At 43.7% G+C, this 27,657-nt stretch overlaps 1 protein-coding gene across 1 annotated transcript; it reads left to right on the top strand.

The window, feature by feature from the left end:
• The first annotated feature begins 9,813 nt into the window (after positions 1 to 9,813).
• On the top strand, positions 9,814 to 24,143 carry TRAF6 (TNF receptor-associated factor 6, E3 ubiquitin protein ligase). Its single transcript, XM_006864899.1, has 6 exons — positions 9,814 to 10,109; positions 14,680 to 14,830; positions 16,053 to 16,211; positions 18,356 to 18,427; positions 21,130 to 21,207; positions 23,274 to 24,143. Exons 1-6 carry the CDS (start codon positions 9,814 to 9,816, stop codon positions 24,141 to 24,143), a joined length of 1,626 nt encoding a protein of 541 aa, XP_006864961.1.
• Positions 24,144 to 27,657: the final 3,514 nt, after the last annotated feature.

Raw genomic sequence — 27,657 nt, 5'->3', positions numbered from 1 at the left:
CCAGCAGGGTCACCCATGGTTGACAGGTTTCATGGAGCTACAAGATGGAGACAGACTAGGAAGAAGGAGAGGCAAACTACTTCCGAATTGCTACTCACTGAAAAGCTTATGAAAAGCAGCAGACCATTGTCAGATATAATCATGGAAGACAAGCCTTTCAAGTTGCAAGAAACTCAAAATACGACTGGGGAAGAGCTGCATCCTCAGAGTAGAGTTGACCTTAATGACATGAATAGAGCAAAACTTTCAAGACCATCATTTGCTGATGTGGCACAATTCAATATGGGAAGAAACAGCAGCAAACATCCATTAATAATCAGAACCTTGTATGTATGAAGGTTGAATCTAGGAAAATTGAAAGTTATCAAAAACAAATGGAATGCATAAAGAGAACATGGAACTAGGGATATCATTGCTGATGTCAAATGGATCTTTGCTAAAAGCAGAGAATACCAGAAAGATGTTTATGTGTGCTTTATTGATTATGCAAAGACATTCAACTATGTGGATTATAACAAACTGTGGACAACATTACAAGAATGGATATTCCATAACACTTAGTTGTGCTCATGAGGAACCTGTACACAGAGCAAAGGAATCCTGGATGGTTTAAAATCAGAAAAGGTATGTGCCAATGCCACATGTGCCTTTCACCATACTTACTCAATTAGTGTGCTGAGCAATTAATCTGAGAAGCTGGAGTATATAAAGAATGCAGCATCAGGATTGGAGGAAAACTCATTAACAACCTCCAATATGTAGATGACACAACCTTGCTTGCTGCAAGCAAAAAGGACTTGAAATACTAATTGATTAAGATTAAAGACCACAGCCTTCAGTATGGATTACACCTCTATGTAAAGAAAACAAAAAATGCTCACAATTAGACCAACAAATAACATCATAATAAATGGAGAAATGATAGAAGTTGTCAAAGATTTAATTTGCTTGGATCCACAACCAACATTCATGGAAGTATCAGTCAAGAAATCAAACTATGCATTGCATTAAGCAAACCTGCTGCAAAAGACCTCTTTAATGTGTTTAAGAGCAAAGATATCAATTTGAGGACTAAGATGTAGCTGACCCAAGCCATAGTATTTTTAATCGTGTCATATGCATGGGAAAGTTGGACAATGAATAAGGAAGAAATATCGATGCATTTGAATTACGGTGTTGTAGAAGATTGTTGAAAGTACCACGGACTGCCATAAGAACAAATAAATATGTCTTGTAAGAAGTACAGCCAGCATGCTCCTTAGAAGCAATAATGGCAGAACTTTGTCTCTTAACCTTTGGACATGTTGTCAGAAGGATCAGTCCCTGGTAAAGGACATCTGGAAAAGAGGAGAGTCAGTGAGAAAGGTGAAGACTCCCAAAGAGATGGATTGCTCAAGTTGCAGTAATAATGGACTCAAACATAAAAATTATTAGGAGAGTGTAAGAGCAGGCAGTGTTTTGTTTTGTTGTGCATGGGGCCTTTATGAATCAGAACTGACTCGACAGTGCCTAACAACAGCCATGCACACATAATATGGATTGCTCAATAAATGTTTTTTAAATTAATAAATTGTTTTAAACTAATAAATTAAATTCTTGTTGTTGTTGTTGTTGTTGTTGTTGTTGTTGTTGTTAGGTGCCTTCAAGTCAGTTCCAACTTGTAATTGACTCTATGCACAATAAAACGAAACACTGCCCAGTTCTGTGACAATTGTTGTTACTCTTGAACCCATTGCTGCTGTTACTGTGAGAAATTCAGAGCATCATTTTATTTCTATATGCTTGAAGACAAATCTACCACCCACTCACTGTTGTCACATTCCCGTTCCAAAAATGTACAAATTGTACCCTATTTCATTTCTGCTTTCTTAAAAAATAGCAATCTATGGAGTCTTGGTGTGGCGCTGTGAGTTAATACACTGGACTCCAAGGTCGGTTTGAACCGTAAAGGTGGCAGTTCAAGCTCACCAGAGCCTCCTCAGAAACTCTATACAGGGTTGCTAAGGGTCAGAACTGACTCGATGGCACTTAACAACAACAAGAGATGATACTGTGATGTATTTTTATAGACATTTGACTTGTTTATAAGGACAACTAGATAAGATATTTTCAATTGGGATCATTTCAGAAAACCTGGACATTGTGCTTGCTGTACATAGGAATTAAGTATGAATCAGAATACCCCATTGCTTCCATCTCTGTAATGACTTCCTAGTTTCCAAAGCATCTTCTCAGAAATCATTTCATTTTAACTCAGACCAGCTCTGAGAGAATCCTGTGCCAATTTTAATAAGAGGCAGAGCCAAGACTAGATTTTAGGTCTCATGATTCCTAATCCAATGGGAATACAAACCATTAGGAAAGGCTTCAAGGAGGAACTGTGCATAGGATAGGAAAGGATATGCTGCAGACAGGATTTGCCCCAACATCTCAGTGAATTAAAATATGAGCAGAGACTTGTTTTCTACTCCTGGAAGTCCCATGCAGGTGGGTGGAATTTCCAAGGTAGCTGTTTTCCATATAGCAACTTAGTGATTCACTTCTAACCTTTATAGTTTCCCCATGACCTCCTTGGTCACCAAGCAAAGAAGAGAATCTTTCAATGAAAATATAAAGCTTTGCCCTTGAAATGACAGGTGTCCCTTCCCCTTATAGCCCATGAGGCAGTATTAGTCACATGGCTCCACCTGAGTGGGACAGAGAAATAAAAGCTTCCTGTGTCCCAAGGGCAGGAATGAGCACTAAAAACTTCCACCATGAATCAGGTGGTGAAGGACAGACAAGATTTGCAGAGGCAGGAGAATACCCTTTAGAATACTTACAAAAACAGTGTCAAGAAAAGAAAAAGCCAACACACACACAGAACTGATCTTTTTGAAAGATATTCTGTCCTGTAAGATAGATACCATCCCTTTATTGTACCATTTAGAAACTGAAGTGCATGGAGGTTACCTAATGTACCCCAGACCTCACACTACTAAGCAGAGGAAAGCTTAATACCCTTAAATCTATTGCTTTCAGATCTACTCTAAACTCATAGCTACCTTCTAGGACAAAATACAACCGTCCTGTAGGCTTTCAAGGCTGCAATTTTTATGGAAGCAGTTATGTCTCCTGAGGAGAGGTTGGTGGGTTTGAACGGCTGACCTTTTGGTCAAGTACTTTAGTCACTGTGCCACAACAGCTCCTCTGATTCCCTTACTCTCCCTTTTTCCTTCTTTCAATTTTACATAATGATCCTTTTACCAACCTATCCCAAAGCCAAAACAAAACCCATAGTCATCAAGTTGATTCTAACTCATCATGACCCTCTCTGTAGGGCAGAGTCAACCTGCCCATAGGGTTTCCAAGGCTGTGGATTTTCACAGAAGCAGATGGCTACGTCTTTCCCCCACAGACCTGCTGGGGGATTCCAACCACCCATATCTCTATTAGTATCCCAGTGCTTAACCACTGCATCACCAGGGCTCCTTTTACATCCCACAAGGGATGATTTCATAAGGGAGGATAGTGGGGAAGAATACACAGCCAATTCAATTCTTCTTAAGCTGGGCTGTGTGCTCACAGACGTTTGGTGCATAATTCTTTATATTTTTTATGTCTTCAATATTTCAAATTACAGTTTGTTATTCTAAGGAGGGGCATATAGAGTCTGAGAATCACTGATTTCTTCAGACCTCGAAAAGATAAGCATTTGCTATGAATGTTGGTTGCCAGAAAGCAGGAAATGCAGAATTGTAACATTTACTGAGCACACCCTATGTCCCAGATAGTTTAAAATAGTTCGTTTACATGTATTTAAATCATCTCACCTTTCCATCAATCCTATGAGGTATTATTATTATCCTCATTTTACTGATGAATTAAAACAATTAGACATTAGGGGATTTACCTAAAGTCACACAGCTTGTTAAGGACAAGAAGCTGGATTTGAACCAAGCAGTCTGGTTCAGTACATGTACACTTAACCACTTAACACTTAACACCGCCCCCAAAAAAAGGTGGAACATGCAGCGTGAAAATCTTTTACAAGCCTCCAGCCAAATGCCTGTTACATTCCCTAGACATTTCTTTCCAGCTAAACAGGAATTCGAAATAGCTTTCTTGTGACAGTGAAGGAGAAAGGCTGGTGTTGGCAGCAATGTCAAAGAATGTTTAGTGCATGGGCTGACGCATTTGGAAGGACCAGAGGACAACAGAGGGTTGTACCTCTCTTGGAAATTTCCTTGGCAAGTAGGTTGGCACTGGGGATACATTTAAAAGTCCCTAAGATCAAGAGAATCAGGTCAGTTACGGCTTTCTCCGGGTTGGACCGGGAGCCTATAAAAATGCAGATTGGGTTTACTGCTCTCGTTGCTGTGGACCACAAACCACACACTCTAGTTCCGGGTTGCTGTGTACGGAGCTCCCAGGAGTGAAACTGCTGCAGGAGCGCAGCCCAACCAAAAGGCGCTGGATTGACAGAGGCCGTGCGCTGCGCCTGCGCCGTAGTTTTTGCACTCGTGGAGGACCGCCGCCAGAGGACGCGCACGTCCAGTTCGGCCGCTCAGTCTCCTCCCGCCCGCTCCCCACCGCTCGCGGGATACAGCGAGCTGAGAAAGCGGAAGCTGGGGTGTCCGCGGCTCGGGCTCGGGCTCGGGCTCCCGGCGGCTCGGGATTCGGCGGTGGTGGCTTTGGGGTCAGGACTTTGGCGTCTGGGCCGCCTTGACTAGGAGAGCGGTGCCGAACTCTCCGGGGCGTCTTCGTTGAGCGGAGTAGGGCGGCCCGGTGGATTCCTGCCTTCCTTGACCGGCGGCCAGGAGGACGCGAGCGGTGAGTGTCCTTCGGACGCCTCTTCCCGGCGGCCGCGGCCTCGCTCTACTAATATGGGACGTTGCTCCCTGTCCCCCCACAGCTTGGGGGCGCCGCCGTCCCTTCTCCCTTTACTTCGGACAGGTAGGCGCCGCCCCCTTCTGTCTTACTACAAGTCGGGGTGCAGCCCCTTGGCCCCTCGTCCCCTCTCCCGAGACCCTCGGGGACCACCGCCTCCCGCGCCCTCTCCACCCCCGCGCCGAGTTTGCCCAGCCCTGCCTCCCTTCACCCTCCTATTCCCCTTCCCAGAAAAGGAAACTGCCTCGTGGGTTTTCCCGTCCTTGAGAGCTATTACCAGCTTCTAAGAAAATCCCTTTCAAGTTCCCACTGACTCCCTTTGTCACTATCATGGGAAATCTATTTTGGGGCTGTCGAACGCGATTGAAGTCCCATGCAATAAGTTCCAAAAAAAAGTTTCAAATGACACGAATGTTTCCTCCCCCGCCCCTGCGAGCGGTATTGGTAGCGATTGTTCCAGACGTCGGGCAGATAAAGCTGCTGTTCCTAGTATTTGGCTGGAGGGGAACTCCAGCTGAGAGTTAGGAACGTCTTGAATATGAACAGAAAGCACCTAAAGTATTAGTAGCTTGGATGAATATTATTTGCATGTTTCTTTTCTGGGGAAAGCAGATAACTTTCACCAAAAAGCTATGGAAAACAAGAAAAACTTTAAGGAAATACCAAGTGCTGGGCCTTTCGAAGCTGGTCACTGGTATTTAAGCCATTCTGCTGTGGCTCCTAGAAGCTAGAGGTTTTTCTGATTTTTTAGTTGGGGGAGTAAGGACAGTGGGGCCTCTTTTGTGAATCGAGGAAGAAATGTTTTTCAGGCGCTTATTACTCATCTGGTAGGTATAAGGATCCCATCACTTTCAACCTGCATGTACTATGGTGGTGGTGGTGGCTGTGTGCCGTGGAGTCGGTTCCGACTCATAGCGACCCTGTACAGGATTTTCGAGGCTGTAAATCTTTACAGGAGCAGAAAGCCTCATCTTTCTCCTGCGGAGCAGCTGGTAGTTTTGAGCTGCTGACCTGCAGTTCGCAGCCTGATTCGTAGCCACTACGCTACCAGAGACATCATGAGAGTCCAGCGTTGTAACCAAGTCTTTTCTGTGATGAGTTTAAACATATGATGCGGATAAAGTTTTGACCTTTTGGATCACTTTGAAAGACGTTCAAATCCTTGCCACCTGAAGGCGATCAAATAATGCTTGTTACTATCGTTGTTAGGTCCTATTGAGTCGGCATCATTAAGTGCCTTGAAGTTGCTTTCAACTCATAGCACCCTGTATATGGTTTCCGAGGAGTGACTGATAGGTTTCAACCAGTTATCAGTTCAATGCTTATCCTACAGCGCCACACCAGAACCCCTAAACAGTGCCCAGGAGGGGGAATGATTGAATACCTTGGACTCAAGGCATTCAGTGAAATCATTTTGTAGCATCTGTTGGCCGATGCACATGTCTGCAGGTCTTTACATTTCAGGAACTGATTTTAAGGACTTGGTTAGGAGTTCCAGTTTCTAAAGCTAGTAGCAAATTAAAGGTAATGAGTGTCTGGTATTTTGGTTGACATAGTTTGCTTTATCTGAGTTGCATGTTTAGCCATGTATGAGTTTCAGTTGACTTCCCAACTCATTGATTTCCTTAGCTTGACACATTTTTCAGGTTCACATCAGTTGATCCTTGTGTAATGCCTGCTCTTCCCACCCCCGCAAAACCTCACAGCACACCCTCAAGGTGATGATTATACTCTGAAGCTGATGGGTGGATTAAGCCATGATTTATGAGGAGGCTATTTTTGATACTCATTCATTTTGTCAAAATAAGTTGGGAATAGTTGCAGCCCACAAGATTTAACTAAGGCAGTGCTTGTCACGCTAGATGCACAACTACACAGGGGCTTGAATCCAGAAGCTCTTAGTCTACAAGGTGAGGAAAGATTGCAAGTTTGTTTCATCCTTTCTGTTAAAACCTGTTGTTGTTAAGTGCTGTCGAATGGATTCTGACCCATAGTGTCCCTGAACAGTGTTTCTGAGGCTGTAAATCTTTATGGGAGCAGAAAGCCTCATAGAAAAGGGACCGTAACAAAGCTTCATTTGAAAGGTAGACAACATAGTCACTCATTTATTTTCACCTTTGGGTGGCCTAAGTCTGCTTTTGTAGCACTATAAGAAAATGCAAAAGAATGATCCTTTCTGCCTGGATGCCAGCCCACTTCCACTCCTTCCTCTAGCTGATTCCATGCACTTTTACTGTTAATTAATTAAAATAGTGCTTCCCTGTTCTTAATTAGAAAAGCAATCTATACCTGAAGTCATTGCAGCCCTTAAAAGTAAGGGGGGGAGTGTAATTTGCCAGTGGAAAGAAAAAGCATAGATATGTTGACTAGCACTCAGAATCTTGTTTGCAGTTTATTTTTCTCTTTGTAGTCAACTAATACTGTACACTGTCTTTGGTGCTGTAGGATAAGCACTGAATTGCTAACCACATGGTCGGCAGTTCAAATCCACCAGCCACTCCTCGGAAACCCTATAGACGGTCTCTATGAATCTGAACCAACTTGACAACACTTTAACAACAACAGTTTTAAGAGGGCAGCTTGGTAGTTCTGTCGGATAAGCACTGGACTGCAAACCACAAGGTTGGCAGTTAGAGCCCACCAGCATAGTAACATGGAACAATTCATATTTATTAGAAAAGATGATCAGCAGCTGCATCTAGTACGATAAAAATAAAGGAAATTTAAGTGCAACTTAATAGCAAATCCATGAAAATATACAGAGACAAACGGCATGGTACAAGGTACACAGCCTCTGGGGTCCAGGAGACTGAAATTCGGTTCGCAGCTCTATGATTAACTAATTGGGTAATCCTAGTTACTTAACCTTTCTGGACTCCATAGTTTACACTTTTGTAACGTGTGGGAATGTTGGAGCTGTTAAGTGAAATCATATGTAAGGCTGCACATAATAATTTAGTTCTCTCAGTAGCTGGGGTGCATTCTACTGTTCCCCCCATTTTACACAAGAGGAAAGTGAAGCATAAGCCCACCTCACACAGGGTCACGCAGCAAGTGATGGAAAAAGGAGTCACAGTCACATGGGCCTCCAGACCCACTTCCCAGCACAGCTACTTTCCACAAATGGTATGCAGCGAAAATATTCGGAAGAGAATTCAGAGGTATCTGTAGTGGTGGAAGGAGGAGGACTCCTGTCTTACCCTCTATTTTGGCAACTTGGCAGCCACCCAAACCCACTGCCATCAGTTCCAAATCAGAGTGACCGATATAGGGCTTCTAACAAGAGCAGACAGCCTCGTCTATGAAAATGAAGCGGGCCTGGATAATAGTTTACCTCTGATGACTGAGGAGCCGACATTCTGTTTCTACAACTGTGTCTGGCACATATTAGAAATTTTCCTGAATGGTAATTATCTAAAATAGAGATCTGGTAATGTGAGCTTTCGCTCGGACAGTAACTTCCCACCTGTAAATACCATCATAGTTTAGAATATGAAGGCATTTCTCCCCCCTTCCCCCCCCCCCCCCCGAAAACCAGTGTTTTCCATAGGCAAACAAAACCTCTTGTTTTTCCATTCATTAATAATGAACCATAGTCACCTGACTGGACTGGAAGACAGAAGGGTATAAAAATATACTTCTCGCAGCTTGGTTCTTCCCACATCATAGCACTAAACACTTGGAAGTATAGAACAGAATCTGAGCTCTGGCAGGGAAACTTGCCCCAAACCATACATCTGCCAGTCATGTATGGTCACTGGGCTCCTGGTTCATTGCTCTTTTTAGCACTGCTGTCCGTGAACTGCTTTCTTCAGCTCAGATTTCTTGAAGGAACTTTAATAACATGGTTAAGTTCCTCAGTCAATGCTTCATCAACACCTGTTAAGTGAAAGGGGGGTGTTGCTAACAGTTAATGTGCTAACTGAAAGGTTACCAAGAGGTACCTCAGAAGAAAGGCCTGGCAATCTACTTCCCCAAAAAACAGCCATTAAAAATCACTTGGAGTGCAGTTTACTCTGACACACATGAGGTTACCATGAGTCGGAGTAGACTCCATGACACCTGGTGGCACTGCGTGGAAGCTCTTGTGCTAGGTACTAAGGTTATGTAAATGACAATTAAACTCCTGACTTTAGTTGCAGGAAATTGATATTTAAGCACATAATTATGGTATAGATGAATTTCAATTGTATTATAATTAAAGTGCTTCTTTAAACTTTATATTCTATCTTTCTACTAGGTGGCAAACTCCTTGAAGGACCCAGGCTTCTCTGTGTGTTCCAGGTGCTTTGCAAAGAGGATGGTAGGTATTAAAAATTGGTGAAGATAAGAAATAGATTACTGTGGCGCTGTGGGTTAATGCACTGGACTGCAAAGTCTGTTTGAGTCACAAGGTCAGCGGTTCAAACTCTCCAGCTTCTCCTTGGAAACTCTATACAGGGTTGCTTTGGGTCAGAACTGACTCGACGGCAGGCTACAACAACAATTATAAAATAATAATTTTGTGAAGTCAAGTTCAAAAGACTTTAAAAGTTTTCTCTAATAACATGAACACAGCTAATGTACGTAGCTGCCAGATAAAAGGTTGCCTAGATAAACGGTCTTATTTATAACATTCTCGGTGTTATGTTGCTTATAGCTTATCAAGATATAGCATATCTGTAGCCCCCCTTTTAGTTGATGAGTGTATGCATGTAGTAGACTACTAACTATGCTAGTAATCCCTGGGTGGCGTACATATGCAACTGACCACTAACCAGAAGATTGGCAGTTTGGACCCACCCAGAGTTGCCTCAGAAGACAGGCCTGGTGAAAGAAAGATCAGAGCTTCAAACACCCCTCTGGAGCACACCTGGGTCATGTGGGACTTGACAGCAGCGATGTGTACACTGAGGCATTTTTTTCCTTCCTATTTCTTCAGAGCAATTGAGAAGCAAGTTAATTATGAGTCTGCTCAACTGTGAAAGCAGCTGTGGGTCCAGCCAGCCGGACAGCGACTGTTGTGCTGCCATGGCCAGCTCCTGTGGCGCTGCCGCCAAAGACGACAGTGTCAGCGGCAGCGGCAGCACGAGGAACCTCTCCAGCTCCTTTGTGGAAGAGCTCCAGGGCTATGACGTGGAGTTCGACCCACCCCTGGAAAGCAAGTACGAATGCCCCATCTGCCTGATGGCATTACGGGAAGCAGTGCAGACACCGTGTGGCCACAGGTTCTGCAAAGCGTGCATCACCAAGTCCATAAGGTAGGTGGGCACAGGAAGAGCACGCCCCCTGCAGACGAGGGCCGCGTTTCTGTACTTTCCACAAAGAATCTAAGTGTACCTGGGCTACTACTGCCAGGTCCGCACACAGTGAAAGCTGGCTAGGTGGTGGCGGAGTCTGAGCTACAGCCGCACTAGACCCACTCCTCACTGTGGACGTGGTGAGGTGGTGTGGAATCAGTGCTGTGTACCAGTCAGGGCCTGTGCCCGTTCTGCCCCCACTAACCTGTCAGGTGCCCCTGAGGTATCCTGGAAGGTGATCCGTGCAGCAGGCTCTTTTCCCCACTACCTCGGAGCCCATGGTGGCTCAGGGTAATGGTGGCAGAGGTTGAGTGTCGTCCCCTGTCTGCTACCTTCCACTGCCCATCCTGGGTGGGGACCCCACTTGTCCTCTGTCCACCTCTTCTCATTGTCTGCCTTTGATGGAAACCCTACTCATTCTCCATCCGTCCCAGCCCTGTGCCACCCCATTGCCTCTTCCCATCTTCCTGCCTTCCCCCACCAGCCTCCCGCCCCCCTCAGGTCCTGGCTGACCTACCCCAGCCCACCTGTGACCTTGAATGGTTTCACTGTCACTCCAGTGGAGAGGTTGTGGACGAATAGGAGTAGGTATCCTGCAGCCAGTCAGCCGCCTGGGGCCCCAACCATCAGAAATGCTGCCAGAGAATTGTTTCAAAGTTGTTGTAAATGCAAGGTGTTGGATCACGAGATGGTCCAGTGAGGAGCAGACGTACTTTGAAGTAGGAAGTATTCATGACTGCTCTGCTGTCAGTAATACACACAATCTGATCCCTTCTTACTGCCTCCCCTGCTACCACCCTCTTCTGGACCACAGTCAGCTCTCACTTAGATTATTCCAACAGGCTTCTGCTGCTGCTCTTGTCTTTTTCCACTCTGTTCACGATACAGCAGCCACAGTGAGCCTGGCAAAACCAGTAAGGTCATCTGGGAATGCAAGCCGAAGGGCCATGATTCGTTTCCTGACCATCTTTCTGGAACATGCCACGCATACTCTTGCCTTGGGGCCTTGACTTTAGCTGTTCCCTTTTCTTGGAACACTCTTGTTGAAACCAGTTGCTTTGCTGACTCTTAATTCCCTCAAGCATGGCCCAGATCTCACCTCTTCCTGCTCATATTACTGTGTGCCTCCACCCCCTCCAACATTCCTGGTGTCAGCAAACTACTTTTCATTTTTCCTAATTAATTTTCACTTTTTAAAACACTAGATAATATGTCTGTGTATTGTCTGTTCATTTCATTGTAAGTAAGCTCTTGAAGAGCAAGGGCTTAGGTCTGTTTTACTCCTTAATAGTTCCAAATACTGTGAACAGTGCCTGACACATAGTAGCTGCTCAATCAGTTAGTAGCTTTAACGGAATGAAGGTACATGGGATTTCCACAAAGGGTTCAACTTCATCTCCTAAGAAAGAGTAATGTTTTACTATAGTAAAGAGTTAGAAACAGTTTTAGCTAAGAAGTTCTACAGGACCCCTGGTGGTGCAGTGCATTAATTCTTGGACTGCTTGCTAACTAACTGGAGGGTGGGTGGTTCAAGTCCAGTAGCTGCTCTGTGGGAGAAAGATGAGGTTTTCTGCTCCACTAAAGATTTATAGTCTCAGAAATACAGTATGTTGTTGTTAAGTGACTTTGACTCTGTCCCAACTCATAGCTACCCTGTATAGGTTTCCAAGGTTATAAATTTTTGCAGAAACAGAAAGCCTCATCATCTTCCAACAAAGTGACTGGTGAGCTCGAACTGCCAACCTTGTGGTTAACAGTCCAGTGCGTATCCTATGGAGCCACTATGCTCCAAGAAACCCTATATAGGGGTTCCTTTGAGTCAGAATCAACTCGATGGCAGTGGGTTTTGAGATAACAAATAGTAAGTAGGGCACAAAACAAAGTAGGGGAATTTTATGTTCTTTAAAAAGTGGAGTCCTGGTGTGGCACTGTAGGGTGAGCTCTGAACTAACTGATAAGGTCAGTAGTTCAAACCCACCAGCTGCTCCTGAAAAACCCTATACTGAGTTGCTGTAAGTCAGAACTGACTTGACAACACTTAACAACAACAACAAAAATGAATTAATGAAATAAATCCTAAGTAGATTAAGTTCATCTGTTTATTAGTTTCAACTTTGTTGTTGTTGTTAAGTGCCGTCGAGTCGGTTCCGACCCATAGCGACCCTGTACAGGGTTTCCGAGGGTGTAAATCCTTACGGGAGTAGAAAGCCTCATCTTTCTCCCGCAGAGTGGCTGGTAGTTTCGAACCGCTGACCTTAAGGTTCGCAGCCCGGTTCGTAACCACTACGAGCTTTTATCTTAAAAAAAATTTTGTGAACTTTTCTATAAAACTTTAATTTAGGTTAATTACATCCATGCTTGCTTGGAACCTGACATAAATGATGAAGGAACATGTCTCTTGTTTCAATTTGGGGAGACAGTGTGTTACCCAGTGAAGAATTGGAACCGTCTGTGTAATATAGGGTTTCTTAGACTTGTCACTATAAAGATTTTGAGCTGGAGAATTCATCGTGAGAGATGTCCTGTGCGTAGTAAGATATTGATCCATGTCCCTGACCTCTGTCCAGCAGCATCACTTCCAGCCCCCCACCCCTGCTGTGACCACCAGAAGTGTTTGTGGTGTTGCCAAGTATCTCTGAGGCGAAGTCACTCCGGTGCGAGCCCCACATCAGAGCAGCGTTGCCCTCAGCTTTTCCTCTGTTGACAATGACTTTTATTTTTTACTTAAGTTGTTTTGAGGACTTCAAAAAGTTCATGGAAAAATACTTTATCTCTTAAATCCATTTTCCACAAACTTTTTGAAAGTCCTTATATTTAGCTCAGAATGGCAACCACCGTATTGTGGATGTTTGGTTTCCCTGTTGCCAGAGATGTACAGTGTTTACCATGTATTGTCTGTATTTAGGAAGATGGCTAATCTTGAGCAGGTTTTTAATAGCAAGCGTTTCATGGAGTAGTAGGACAGTGGTCTGAGAAGGAAGTGAAACCCACATACAGATAGCCTGGACCTTTTTTTTCTGTCCCCTCTAAGCTAGAATGGCCACTTGCTTTGGCTCCGATGTTCTTAGGGAGCTGCTATATGACTTTTCATCGGTTATGGTCATTAGTGGAGCCCTGGTGTGGCGCTGTGGGCTAATGCTCGAGACTGCAAAGTCGCTTTGAACCGCAAGGTCAGCAGTTCACACTCACCAGCTACTCCTCGGAAACCGTATACAGGGTCACTGTGGGTCGGAGTCAACTTGATGGCATACAACAACAATGATCATTAGTGGGGGGGGGGGTGTGTGTGTGTCACAGTTCATCTCCAGCCAATTCTATTTGTAGCGATTACGAATGCCGTGGATAACGGCATTCAGCTCACCTTGTAAGGCTCTTTGTATTTTCTCTTAAACTTGCATTGCTCAAGTTTGGGTTCATACTTCACAGAATTTATTTACAGCTTTCTGTGCGTTTCAGAAAAGAGTTGGCATTTGCCGGTGAGTGTAGGAATAACATTATGCAGCTTGAGAGAGGCCCCGGCAAGCCTCACCGTCTCTCTCACCTGTACTGATTACAATCCAGTTGAGGATAGAGCCCTTCTCAGCCCCCTTTCTCGTAACAAGCAGCTAGTGCTGCTGACTCACATGGGAGGCGTTCAGGAAGTGTCTGAGACTGCTGCATCTGGGCCTGCCTGACAGCCCATAATTTATGAGCAAAGATGGAGACACCCATGGAAGACGGAATAAACAGCTTTGAGGCAGGTGGCAGTGCTCCTTTAACTCCCTTTGACATAGTACCTTGGACATGCAAATAAGGGAACCTCCTTTGCTGTCCATCAGTCCGAGTGTTGTTGCTACTGTTTGAGAGTAAACCTTTCAGAGTGCTCTCATGAAGGCTACTGATCAGGGGCTTACCATTTTCACTTAGGGTGAGCTGTTCACTCGAGAGACGCGTTGTAATGATGACATGCGTAGTTCCATCTCACAAGTTTATTGTGTAGCTGTCGACAGAACAGAGGCTACCAGAATTTCCACCCTAAACGTTTACTTGTGGGAGGGCTCAGTGTTAGAATTCCCCCAGCCAGTGCGTGTGTACCTGATGCGCAGCCAGCACGTGTCTCAGTGGAAACTCGTGTGCTGCTGTGATGCTGAACAGCTTTCCAGGGAGATGGGCCTGGAGACGTGCTTCTGGAAAGCAGTGCCACCCAGAATTGATCACAGGGACTCGCCATGAGTCAGCAGCCTCAACTTTCACTTACCTTTATGCCAGTCAAAATAGTCAATTAATTTTTCTCATTTGCTTTGGTTGGAATCTGGTCATCAATCAAAAATCCCATAACTTCTGATAGGAAACCACCGAAGTCCTAGTCGGACTCATTTCTCTTCGGCCTATTGTATTTTGGTGATCCTGGTCAATAATGCAATGTGTGAAATTGTTCTTCCTTAGCAAGTGATAAATGTAAGATTTCTACGTGATGCTTTGAATTTGCATCATTTTTCTAATGTAAGTAAATGTGTATTTAAAACTAACTGCATTTTATTTGTTTCTTTAGGGATGCAGGTCACAAATGTCCAGTTGACAATGAAATACTCCTGGAAAATCAACTTTTTCCTGATAACTTTGCAAAGCGAGAGATTCTGTCTCTGATGGTGAAGTGTCCAAATGCAGGTTGTTCGCACAAAATGGAACTAAGGCATCTCGAGGTATTAGAGCTGTTGCCTAGCCCTTCATATGTACTCAGGCAATTTCTGTGCTTTTGTGTCCATCCGTCTGCAGTCCCTGGGTGGCACAAATGGTTAGGCATGTGACTACTAACTGAAAGGTGTGTGGTTCAAACCCATACACAGGCCCATCGGAAGACTGGCCTGGTAATGTCCAGAACCAGTGTTCTATAGGAGAACACTAACTGCAGTCACACCAGTGCCACAGTGTAACCCCACGCAGTCATTTGGGACTGGCAGTCCCCAGGTAACCTCTCAAGTAGCCTCATTAGATTTTTTACTCACTCTTTTTCTAAATTGTGTATTTTATTATCAGCGAAGTGCAGTCCTCTTACTGCTTGAGAATGCCAGAAGCAATCTGATAATGAAAAAGTTTGCTTTTAAATTGAATTAAGTCCATTCTTAGTGTGGTGATTGTCAACCTGAAATTAAATATTGACCTGGTGTAGCATCATCAGAATAAAAGCACTCGGCCTCAAGGTCGGCTTGAACTGCAAGATTGGCGGTTCAAACTCACCGGCCGCTCCTCAGAAACCCTACACAGTGTCGCTATGAGTCAGAAGACTCGACGGCACTTACCAACAATGGTGTTCAACTTGAAGCTAAAGTTTAAGACAGAAGTGCCGCTTACTCTTCTGTATCTAGGATGACGAAAGGAGGAGTGGCCCTTTGGGTATACAGCTAAATCGATAATCAGGAAGTGAGACTTCTTCTCAACTCTCTCCTCCTAACGAGACACATGAACTGATAAATCCACATTCTTTGTGCAGACATTCAAATCACAGTGCTCATGCTCATAGGAAAGAATTTATAAAGGCCTTTGTATTACAAATTGTTCTGTGCTCTGGGCACTGATGATGCAGTAGATTATGTGTTGGGCTTCTCACTGAAAAGTCAGTGGTTCAAACTTACCAGTCACCCCACAGGAGAAAGATGAGACAGTCTGCTTCCAGAAAGATTTCTAGTGTGGGAAGCCCTAAGGATACAGTCCTGCTCTGTTCTGTGAGGGCACCGTGAATCAGAATCAATTTGGCACCAATGTCTTTTGGTTCTGGTTTTGGTTTGTGTACTCAACTAAGTCGATGCTTTTATAAAAAGAACATTAAAAAGAGCTAATTCTGTAAAAAGAACATTCTTAAATGAGACTACATTTAGGAGACTTCTTCAGTATTGGCCAAAACTGATTATTTTTTCTTTATTATAGGATCATCAGGCACATTGTGAGTTTGCTCTTGTGGATTGTCCCCAGTGCCAACGTTCCTTCGAAAAATGCCATCTTAAAGTTCACATTATCAAGGATTGTCCAAGGAGACAGGTTTCCTGTAAGAACTGTGTTGCACTGATGGCATTTGAAGATAAAGAGGCATGTACTAACTTGGATTTGTTCATTCTAGTATTTAAATATGTTTTTTTTTTAAAAAAAGCTATCTATATATATATATATACACACACAGACAAGAAGTGGGGAGGTCAATATCTAAGAAGAGAGAAGTTGGCTGAAGAATGATGAAGACAGAGAAGTATTCAAGGGCTACAGGAGATAGAGGCAAATAGTGATATGTACACAATCTTGGAACAACAGTGTTCTGTGTGTAGCTACAAGGACCGAGACACAAGTTGAATAGTATGAGAGGGAGACTGGAATATAGATGTATATGTACAGATACATATATGCACGTATGTGTGTGTGTGTGCATATATATATATGTGTGTGTATGGATATATACATGTATATATGTACCCCCCAAATATATGAGTTTGCAAGAGTCTGTGTGGGATGAAGCATGCTATTGCATGGAGGGGACTGCACTCATTGAGATGAAACAAAACAAGCATACGATTTCTTGAATGTTAAACTGATGATCCTGACTATAACCCTTCACTCAATTCACAATAATTAAAAAAAAAATCTTTAAATAAATCTGTGAGGGGATAGTAATAGTATGGTATGTGGCCATCATTATCAGTTTTGGGAAAATTGATTTTTAGGGAAGAGAAGGTTCTTTAAGCAGGGTAGTCGATCAGTGTAAGCATTTTATTTGCATGTAAGACTTCTTACTACTCCTGTAGCTCTCCAAATAACCGAAGCTATTAGAAAGGCATATGCTGTCTCCTTTCTTATTGTACTTTTCATGACCAGTCTTAGATTAAAGACAAGGAGAATAATGACTGCATACGACTTGTAGTACAGAATTGTCTTGAAAAAGAGAGCAGGCTGTTAGAACTCCTAGCATAAAATAAACCCAGCAATGCATCTTCCCTTTGTGAGAACTCATTGAGCTATCCGCTTAGAAAGCATATGCTTGTCAATGTGTATGTTGTATTATCTGCAGTCTGGCAGCAGCATTATGATAGAAAAGTTTTTCCATTCAGACACTGAAATGTTGTTGTTATGTGCCATGGAGTCGGTTCCGACTCATAGCGTTTCTGAGGCTGTAAATCTTTACGGGAGCAGAAAGCCTTATCTTTCACCCGCGGAATAGCAGGTAGTTTCGAACTGCTGACCCTGAGGTTAGCAGCCTGATTTGTAACCACCATGTTACCACAGCTCCTTAGACACTGAGATACAGAGAGAGTAAGTAATTTTACATTAATACTGTGCTTCACTTGGCTGGTACTGAGCTCTTAGCTGCTCAGTCCCCGTCCTGTGTCCTCTACTAAAAGAACTTGCATGTAAGTTATATTCTTTTATTACCACTACTTATAAATTTATAATGGTAATTTTTTTCTAATATGAGATCAAATTTATTATACTTGTTAGTGTCAGAGTCCCACGATGTAAAGAAGTCTGAATCATAATTAGAGTAGATCAGCTTGTCCTTTCCAGACCTCAGTAAATGAGATGAGTGCTTGATGACTTGGATAGCTAATTATTATAATTTTTTTTGAATTATCAATTGAACTCTGAAGTCGCTGTGGTCTAGAAGAGCTGGGGTATATGAGATCTTGGCCACCAGTGCCTCACACCCTAATAATGCTCTTGTTCATCACCCCTTCTGGTACGAGTCCTAATGAAATCACAACACTGCTGCTCCTGGGAATTTGGGGACAATGGTGTGGCGCTGCAGATTAATGCGTCAGACTGCAAAGCCATTTGAACAGCAAGGTTGGCAGTTCAAGCTCACCAGCAGCTCCTCGGAAACCCTATACAGGGCCGCTATGGGTCGGAACCAACTCGACGGCACTTAACAACAACAGCAAGTGCCTTTGGAGAATTACGCTGTTAGCAAACAATGTCCACACTAGTTACAGGAAGTGGTTCAAAGGCTTTCTTTCATGCTGCCGTATTTTTATTAAAGAGCCAGCCAGAAGGCTGCATGAATCTCATTACTATATTGGCAAAGGAAATTAGCCTTTATATAGTATTTTCATTTGTGCTTTTTATACATATTGATGTCCTGAATTTGTTTTTAGTGAAAAACTTTTTTTTTTTTTTTTTTATGGCTATTTTTACTTTTATTTTTGATTTTTCTCAGACTCTTCTTGTATTTCTCTAATAAAATTTAGCTCCATGACCAGAAGTGTCCTTTGGCAAACGTCATCTGTGAATACTGCAATACCATGCTCATCAGAGAACAGGTACAGTGGTGTCTTTTTCCTGAATTACTATCTCCATGAGTATCTTAAAGAAGTGCATTTGTTTTTGTACATTGAAATATTAAATCAGTACAGGTAAAGTGAGTATTAGTGGGGAAAACTGTTAGAACTGAGCAAAATTTTTAGTACACATGATTATAATTTAGGAATTCTCTCAGAAAGAACAAAATGGTCCATCCTTTTGAAAAACTGAAATTCTTAGGCATTAACCATCGTAATCCCCATGGCTTTATATATTCACATAAGTTCCAACTAAAGAAGGTATTTTAAGATGGAAATGATTGAAAGTAAGGGTCTCCATTTACAAAGAGAAAATTTTTAGGAAGTAGGTGTTACTGTGTTTGAAGTGAGGGTCATAGGAGCCCCGAGACCAGCTGAAGAGTAATATTGAAATAGGAGAAAACAAGTCTGTTCTGTAGTAGGATGTTTCCGGTAGCCCCTGAGGTGTGGTGTTGGGAGGCTTTGAGAATTCCAGGATCTGTAGGCTCTCCTGTAAGCCACTGGTTGGGTATTATCGCAAGTAGAATTCTAATAGCAAACTGTAAGTTTTGATTATTTATACTAAACTCCAAACCCATTGCTGTTGAGCCAAATGCCAACCCATAGCAACTCTATAGGACAGAGCAGAATTTCTCCAAAGGATTCCCAAGGCTGTTAATCTTTACAGAAGCAACCTGCCTATTGTTCTGCAGAACAGCTGGTGGATGTGAACCACCAATCTTTTGGTTGGCAGACGTGCACTTAACTACTGTGCCATTAGGGCTCCTTTGATTATTAATAGAGAAAGGAAAATTCCATCTCATCTAATTGCTATCTTCTGACATTTGGGGTGCTCACCCACAAAATATGAAAATTAGTCACTCAGTATTAATACACCCATGAAGTTTGCAAACCCAGAGATTATCATCGCTTATTTTAATAAAGAGACGCAAAACCTGTCTCTCAACTAAACTTTTCCATTTGTCTGTTAGAGTCCCTTAGTTTTTACCCAGCAGACAAAACCTTAATTTTGAAGGTGTTAAATGTTTTCCTTTTGAAGCCCCACCTCCTTGCTTTTCCTATGTGCTCTGTTTGAATATTTAAAGAAAACCATGCAGCACGTTTCCAACCCAGCAAAGACAATAGTCTAGGAAAAAGCTCTAGGCTGAGACCCAGAAGATGTAGGCTTTTTCATCCTGGCGATGCCACTGGCTTAGCTCTCTGATCTCTCTCACACGAGAGAGTGCTAACTCTGAATCTGGAATCTGCAAAGGGCTCTAACCAACTGCAGCCCGCCACTTGTTTTTGTAAATAAAATTTTATTGGATCCCACGTTTCCATTCCCTGCCACATACCTGAGAGGAATGAAAGCAGACACTGCAGCAGTCACATGTGCACCTGTGTTCATAGCAGTGTTCACAGTAGCCAGCGTAGAAATGACCCAAATGTCTCCTCAACAGAGGAATTGGTAAATAAATTAGTATGTATACAGTGCAACATTATCTGATGTATGTTACAATGTGAATGTTCCTCCAGTGCTGAGTGAAAGAAGGACTTCACTTACGCAAATAATCCCACATCCATCAGTCCTTACAGACAGAACCCGGGGTGGTGATGGCCGCTGACTGGACTTGGAGAGAGGAGAAGCTACCTACAGAGTGTAGGACTTTGATTTTGAAATGATGGAAATATTGTGGCGCTACTTAGAGGTGGTGGTTGCACAGCATTATACATGTACTTCATGCCTCTGAGTTGTTGACGTTAAAGTGGTTTGTGTTTATTCAAGTGTTGCTAGAGCACAACCATGCTTATGTATTTATGTGTTGTTTCTGGCTGCTTCTGCACCCCAGTGGTAGACTTGAGGACTGAGACGGTGATAGGACCTCAAAGCCAAGTGTATTCACCAGGTGATCCTTTACAAAAGAATTTTGCTATTCCTCTCAGTATATCAGTTTCCTCCTGGAAAATAGGATTAAATGAGCTCTTGGATTCTTTCTGCTTGGAATCTCTTATGACTTGCCAAACTATATATTTGAAGGGAATTTGACACCACTTTCAAAGACTACGATTCCGTGTAATGTAACAATTCCCTAAGGAATTGTTTTAGATTGCCCAGCTCAAAGCCTGAGGCTTATTTGTCTGTAGAACTTTTATTAATGTGTCGTGTACTACCTGAACCTTCCCGGGGTAGCCGTCATGCCCTGGGTAACAAACAGGTGAGAATAGTGAAAGGTGACCATGAGCAGAGTACTAGCTGCTGTCAGTAACCTTCAGCACATGCAGCTGACTGCTCTTTATTCAATGGCCTCATGCTCCCACACAATTAAGAGTTCCAGTTTTCAGTTGTCCTCAGAAGGTTTTGAGAGATCCAAAGGTTTTGAGAAGGTGCTGTTTGTCTTAAGTGCCACTAGAGGGTGGCAGTGCTCAGCAATAGGAACCAATTCATTTTCTTGAACTGAGCTTTGAGTAGTGGTTTTGTGGAGTGGGGGGATGGCTGCTGTAAGATGTTGACATTTCCTTTCTCTGTCACTTTTGAAAGTAAGTTTTTTAGTCTTTGTGGGCTGCCTGGTTTTCGTTGCAGCTCCAAAGGCCGCTGTAGACAGTATAGTCCTTTAAATGAAATGTGAACCTTTCAATCTGAGCTCATCAAACCAGAATTTGATATGCAGGGGCTAACGTTCTTCACCCTTTGTTTTGGCTTCCAGATGTCTAATCATTATGATCTAGACTGCCCTATGGCCCCGATCCCGTGTGCATTCAGTGCTTTTGGTTGCCATGACAAGGTAAGGGTGTTTTCCTTTCATTTCAAATATGGATCATGACTATTCCATTGCATCTTATAATGGAGAATACCAGCAAGAATGTCAGTTCTTAGGACACAGCATGACAGGTTGTGTAATCCAGAGAGTTGTGGATGCTGTGCACAGAAGAACAGGCAGCTCCTAAAGCAGTCGGGCAGCCATGGCAAAGCAGGATGTTTCGGCTGAGTCTTGGTACACAGAAAAGAGTTGTCCAAGAAGATGAGGGAGGGAAGACAGCCGAGAAAGAAGACATGTTGAATGTGAGACAACCAGCCCCCCCCCCCCCCCCGGAAGCAGTGCGGAAGGTGTGGGCTGGCTAGAGGCAGACCGTAGCTGAACCTGTTGAAACACCAAGGCCCCGAATGGGGAGAGTATGGATTACAGTGGTAATGGTAAGCCTAGCGATCCAGCAGTCGGTACAGATTACAAGAGGAGCTTGTGACTTCTAGAGAGGGTGGCTGAAGATGAGGGAGGAGTCTAGAGTAACTCTTGGTTTCTGGAAGAGGAACTGGTTGGAGGGGGATGTGGAAAAGAATGAGTTCAGGATGAATGGTGTTGAGTTGTAGGTGCAGGTTCCTCCAGTTGTAGAACACTCTGGGGGAAGTGGCTGTTATGTCTTGTTGTATACCTGCTTTTAAACTCAGAATTGAAGTTGGAACTCAAACTAATGATCTGGAGGAGCCGTTCACTCCTGGTCGTCATTGAAGCTGTGATTGAGTGCATACAGGATGGGGAGCTAGACCAAGGGAAGGAGCCAGAAGTGAAAAGTGTTAGGCCCATTTAAACCAGGCAGGGAGAGTGCACTGTTGAGGTCTCAGAAATGTATTTGAAGGCTAGTGATGGGTCGTCTCAGGTGTCTGGATCGATCATGGAAGTCGTCTTGTCTAAATGGGATTATACTTCACTTTCTCCATTGTACCTCTTTTCTGACTTCACAGTAAGCATTTAATAGTTTAAAGAATAAAATGAGCAAAATGGTATAGCATGTGATAGCGTTTTGTGGGAGAATTATGTATCGAGTGTGCATGGGGGAAAAGACGTGAAGGAAATATATCAAAGTGTTAATGATAATTAGGCAAGATAAAGCGTAACTTTCCTTCCGATCATCTATTTTTTCTATTTTTCTCGTCTATACCCAAGTTGCTGTTATAAGAAAATTGTTAAATCATGACATACCATGTGTTTTCACAACACACCCACATAAATAGCATGCTTTTACATATCATGAATATGCGTATAATGTCCATGTTGTTGTAAAGTGCAAGTTCCGACTCATAGTGACCCCACCCCATCCTGTATAAGGTTTCTGAGGAGTGACTGGTAGATTTGAACCGCCACCTTACACTTTAAACTGACTTTGTGGTCTAGTGCTTATCCTACAGTGCCACACCAGGATTTCATAACGTACATAGCATGTAGGAAATGGGGGTGGGGGTTACGATTGGCAAAAACCCATATAGTGCATGCATTATTTGCATAACATACGGCGTTTTCCTTCTAACTGTTACAAAAGTATTGACGACCTTAGAGTACAGTCTGAAACGATTCCAGCTTGCAATCGGTTTTGTATAACAGATGAGGCATCGGGGATTGTGCAGGTAGACTACACTTAGCTATAGAACGAAGAGAGAGAAATTGGTATTAACCAGAGAAGGGTTGGAATCAACTCAGTGGCAGCAGGTGTTGTAAAGCCTGGGGAGTCACAGGGATGCGTGCGTGCCATTTAGAGCACAGGTAAAGCATCCACCCTGGACAAAAGAGCATCTTTTCTATGAGCCTGAAGAGAAGAGGGGTAGAGATTACTGCTATTTTTGTCGGGTATTCTGTCCGAGTAAAAACCGAGAGCGTGCTCGTCAGATAGCCTCAGGCTTTCAGTGAACATAGACGCAGGATCATCTCGGGATTGAGAATCTGTTGAGGGCAAAGGGAGGGGTTAGGAGATTGAGGGAAGGGGTGACGTTACGTGGAAACCCTCTTTGGCCTGGCCAGAACCCTTCCTAGTCTGCACGGTGTCTTCTCCCGACCTAAGGCTTGTGCTTGATTTGTAGATGCAGAGGAACCACCTGGCCCGCCACCTGCAAGAGAACACCCAGTTGCACATGAGAATGTTGGCCCAGGCTGTTCAAAACTTAAGCCTTGCTTTATCGCCCAGGCCTCAGTGTTACGTGCTTCCGTATGATACTGCCTCTGTGTCCCAAGTTTCCTCTGGGTGTAATTCAGAGGTCCAGAATTTCCAAGAAACCATTCAGCAGTTAGAGGGTCGCCTTGTAAGACAAGACCATCAAATCCGGGAGCTGACTGCTAAGATGGAGACTCAGAGCATGTATGTAGGTGAGCTCAAACGGACTATTCGAACCCTTGAGGACAAAGTTGCAGATGTGGAAGCAAAACAGTGCAATGGGATTTACCTCTGGAAGATTGGCAACTTTGGGATGCACTTGAAATCCCAAGAGGAGGAGAGACCTGTTGTTATACACAGTCCCGGATTCTACACTGGCAAACCCGGTTACAAATTCTGCATGCGCCTGCACCTCCAGTTACCAAGTGCTCAGCGCTGTGCAAACTACATCTCCCTCTTTGTCCACACAATGCAAGGAGAGTATGACAGCCACCTGCCTTGGCCCTTTCAGGGGACAATACGCCTTACAATTCTAGATCAGTCTGATGCACCTGTAAGGCAGAATCATGAAGAGATCATGGATGCCAAGCCAGAGTTGCTTGCCTTCCAGCGACCCACAATCCCCCGGAACCCGAAGGGCTTTGGTTATGTGACTTTTATGCACCTGGAAGCCCTAAGACAACGAACCTTCATTAAGGATGACACATTATTAGTGCGCTGTGAGGTCTCTACCCGCTTCGACATGGGTAGCCTTCGGAGGGAGGGCTTTCAGCCCCGAAGTACTGATGCAGGAGTATAGCATCCCCTGACTTGTTTAAACAGAGACTGTCTGGAGCCAGCAGTGCCTTTCCTTGCCCTGTTGTCAGTGATAATGGCCAAACCGGAATAGCGTGGCAAAATGTCAGATCCACCGAGAATGTACAGAGGTCGCCCTTTCTTCCTGTTACAAATCTCTGATACCATTTTGTCTTCTTGGGAATCTACATGTTCCTTGGTTTTCAGAAATGTTACACCAGAAGTGTCTACGGCATGTTGCAGCTATTTTATTCATTAGTATACCTCTTTGTTGTACTTTCTTGGGCGTTTGATCCACTATATTTTATTGTCAGAAAGCCACTAATCAGAGTACTAAAGCATAACCACCCTCCTCCTAAAACAGTAAGACCTTTCCTTTCGATTGCAGTCTTATTTCTATAGTATATGTAATATATTAAACTTTAGAATCACTACCACCTCGAGATGTCAAAGGATTTGACTTGTAATACTGGGAAGCTAAAGTTCTCATCGCCCTGTTTTCCCGAGGGTGTTATTAAGGATACTCAGGGACTAGCTTAAGCCCGAACTCTGACCTTCTTTACATTGTGTGAGCATGTTGACTGTTGAGTAACACTTTTGTTAAGTGTTTCACTCTGCCTTACTGTACCTATTTCCTGGAGGCCAGGAAGTAGCATCTTCTCCAGAGTGTATAATGCTGAGAACCATATGGGTACTGGGTTCTCATTCTTGTCCTCCATATCCCTTCTTGTCTGCTCTGCACGAGTGAATTCTGGTGCCCTCCATCTGTTTTCTGTTCCTTAATTCTTGGGTGACCCATAGTCACCAAGAGCAATAGTAGTCCACCAATGTGCCATGTCATAGATGATGAGTAGTCCACCAATGTGCCATGTCGTAGATGATGACAAGCTAAAAGCGGTGTTCAGCTCTTTAGAACACCCTCAGGTTTAATTACGTGAAGTGGAACAAAATGTCCTAAGAACAAGATTTCTTCCTACTGGGAAGGTCATTGGCAGTACCTGAGAGGGCCCCAAACTTAATTCGGAATCATGGCCCTGTCCTGCTTTGGTTGAGCAGGCTGGTTTGGTGCAACAGCTGACAGCGGACTCTGGGAAGTGCACTGAAATGGCTTTAATGTTCTGATAGGAAGAGATGGATTTGTGCCATTGTGTATTTGTTTGAAGACTAATAACTGTTCAACGTTCTGACCAGATCTGGTTGTCATGGAGTCGCACAATGACTCTGGGCCCTTAGGAAGACTAAGCAGACCCACTCTGCTTTTCACACAGCTTGTTGAACGTTGTCTGGTGTGGAAGACCACATCAGAAGCCCCATAACCAGTCTACAAGATGGACCCTAATTTTGAGAGGAAGCTGAGAGCCTTGGGCTCTGTAAAGGAGTCTGCTTTCGGGTTCCAGGCAGAACTAGCAAGTGTTGCCTTGACCTTCCCCTCGTCACTGCCCCCCTTACCTTCCTCACCCCCATACACACAGGTGTCAGCTCTGCTCTGCTGGGCTTGTGTATTGAGTGAAATGGAAAGTAAAGATGTGTGGTACCTGCAATACCACAGGCTCATCCAAGTTCCCAGGGGCTGTCCTGGCAGTTTGGGTCCCTTAGCCCCCAGCTCGCTTCTAAAAACTGGTGCCGTAACACTCAACCTGCTCTGCTGCTCTCCCTGAGTGTTTGCCAGTGAATAAATGTCAGCTTTCATTTGAAAGGTATATGGTGGTTATTTTTGTGTGTGCATTTAAAAAATTCAGAAGGGAAGATAAGCTATTCGGTGTGATTATCCTGGGTTATAGACTTTCCTTTCTTTCTTTCTTTCTTTTTTTTTTCTTTACATTTTCTGCAATAGACGTGCATACTTTTAGCAAAGAAAAAATAATGGAATCCCTGGTCAACTACTATCAGAAAGGTTGGCAGTTCCAACCCACTTAGAGGCAACTTGGAAAACAGGCCTGAAAGGTCACAGCTTTGAAAACCCTGACTCATATGGGGTCACCACAGCTCAGTGGCCTGGATGGTTAATTAATGCTTCAACAAAACATTCAGACTCCTCCCTTCTCCCAAAAAAGCTGTTAAAAGCTTCCTGGTTAAATTTCTGTTAAAAGCATGATTATACGTTATTGTTGTTAGTGTCGGCGAGTTAGTTCCGACTCACAGAGACCCTGTGTCTAACATAGTAGAACACCGGCTCGTCCTGCGCCGTTCTTAAAACTGTCGCTGTGGTGAAGTTCCTTCTTACAGCCACTGTGTCACTTCATTTCATCCAGGGTCATCCTCTTCTTGGCTGATCCTATACTTTACCAAGACTCCTGGTGTGACACTGTAGGGTGGGAACGGGACTGCTAATAACAAGGTCGTCAGTTCAAACCCACCAGTTACTCATTGGAAACCCTATACAGGGTCGCTATGAGTCAGAACCGACTCGAGGGCACCTCACAACAACAACATACTTTGCCAAGCTTGGAGTCCTTTTCCTAGGGACTGGTTCTTCCTGATGACATGTCCAAAGTGTGTGAAATGAAACGCCACCATCCTCCCTCCTAAGCAGCGTTCTGCCTGTACTTCTTCCAGCACATACTTGTTCTTCTGGCCATCCATGGTATATTCAGTATTCACCAACACCGTAATTCAAAGCTCTCAGCTCTTCATTTTTCTTCATCATCCAGCTATGGCATACATACATTGTTGTGAAGTGCCATCAAGTCCATTCCAACTCAGCGACCCTGGATAGGGTTTCCGAGGCTGTAAATCTTTACAGGAGCAGAAAAAGCCTCATCTTTCTCCCACAGAGTAGCTGGTGGGCTGTAACTGCTAACCTTGTGGTTCACAGTCCAGTGCTTATTATATGGAGCCACCACATTATCATACATACATTAGGTACAGAGAAGAGTCATTTCTTACCTTGGTGGTAACTTTTTATCTACTAACAACTAACTGTTGGCCTACCGTCGACTTCTCTTAGCCTCAAGTACCATCAAGTTGGTTCAGACTCAGTGATCCTCGATGGGGAGTTTGAGAATGGTTGGTGGGTTTGAACTGCGAACACTTAGGTTAACAGTCCAGTGATTATCCTAGAGCACCAAACCAGGACTCATTTCATCATTGTTATTGTTAAAGTGCCGTCAAGTCGATTCTGACCCATAGCGACCCTATATAGGGTTTCTGAGGAGCAGCTGGTGAGCTTGAACCACTCATCAGTTCATCATTAGCTAGGAGAAAAAACCTTGCCTTTCATTCTGTTTAATCTTTTTCAACCCTTCATCCCCCAAATAAAAACCGAATCATGCTGTGATCTAGCCAGTGAACCCCTCATTGCTCTATCAGAGAGCAATAAACCACCAACCTACAAACCAACTTCCCAACTTTGGTTTTCCAGTAGCAAAATGCAGGACTTATAATAAGTCCCAGCCAACATTGAGCAACTCTGGGACAAGAGAAAATAATTAAAAATCAGCTATGTCCTAAAATGATACCAAAAGATGAACAGATTAACAGATACAATATATGTGGCCTAAATTACTAGTGGGGAATCC

Source organism: Chrysochloris asiatica, unplaced genomic scaffold (genome assembly GCF_000296735.1).
Source record: "Chrysochloris asiatica unplaced genomic scaffold, ChrAsi1.0 scaffold00072, whole genome shotgun sequence".
NCBI classification, from domain to species: Eukaryota; Metazoa; Chordata; class Mammalia; order Afrosoricida; family Chrysochloridae; genus Chrysochloris; species Chrysochloris asiatica.
The sequence above is the reverse complement of the archived record's forward strand: the minus strand, read 5'-3'. Positions and strand labels throughout refer to the sequence as shown.

Excerpts from the sequence above, each read along its gene's own strand:
- TRAF6 (XM_006864899.1), top strand. The coding sequence starts at position 9,814 with ATGAGTCTGCTCAACTGTGAAAGCAGCTGTGGGTCCAGCCAGCCGGAC. Across the intron at positions 14,831-16,052 it reads TGGAACTAAGGCATCTCGAG|GATCATCAGGCACATTGTGA; the intron begins GTATTAGAGCTG and ends TCTTTATTATAG. Across the intron at positions 16,212-18,355 it reads TGGCATTTGAAGATAAAGAG|CTCCATGACCAGAAGTGTCC; the intron begins GCATGTACTAAC and ends AATAAAATTTAG.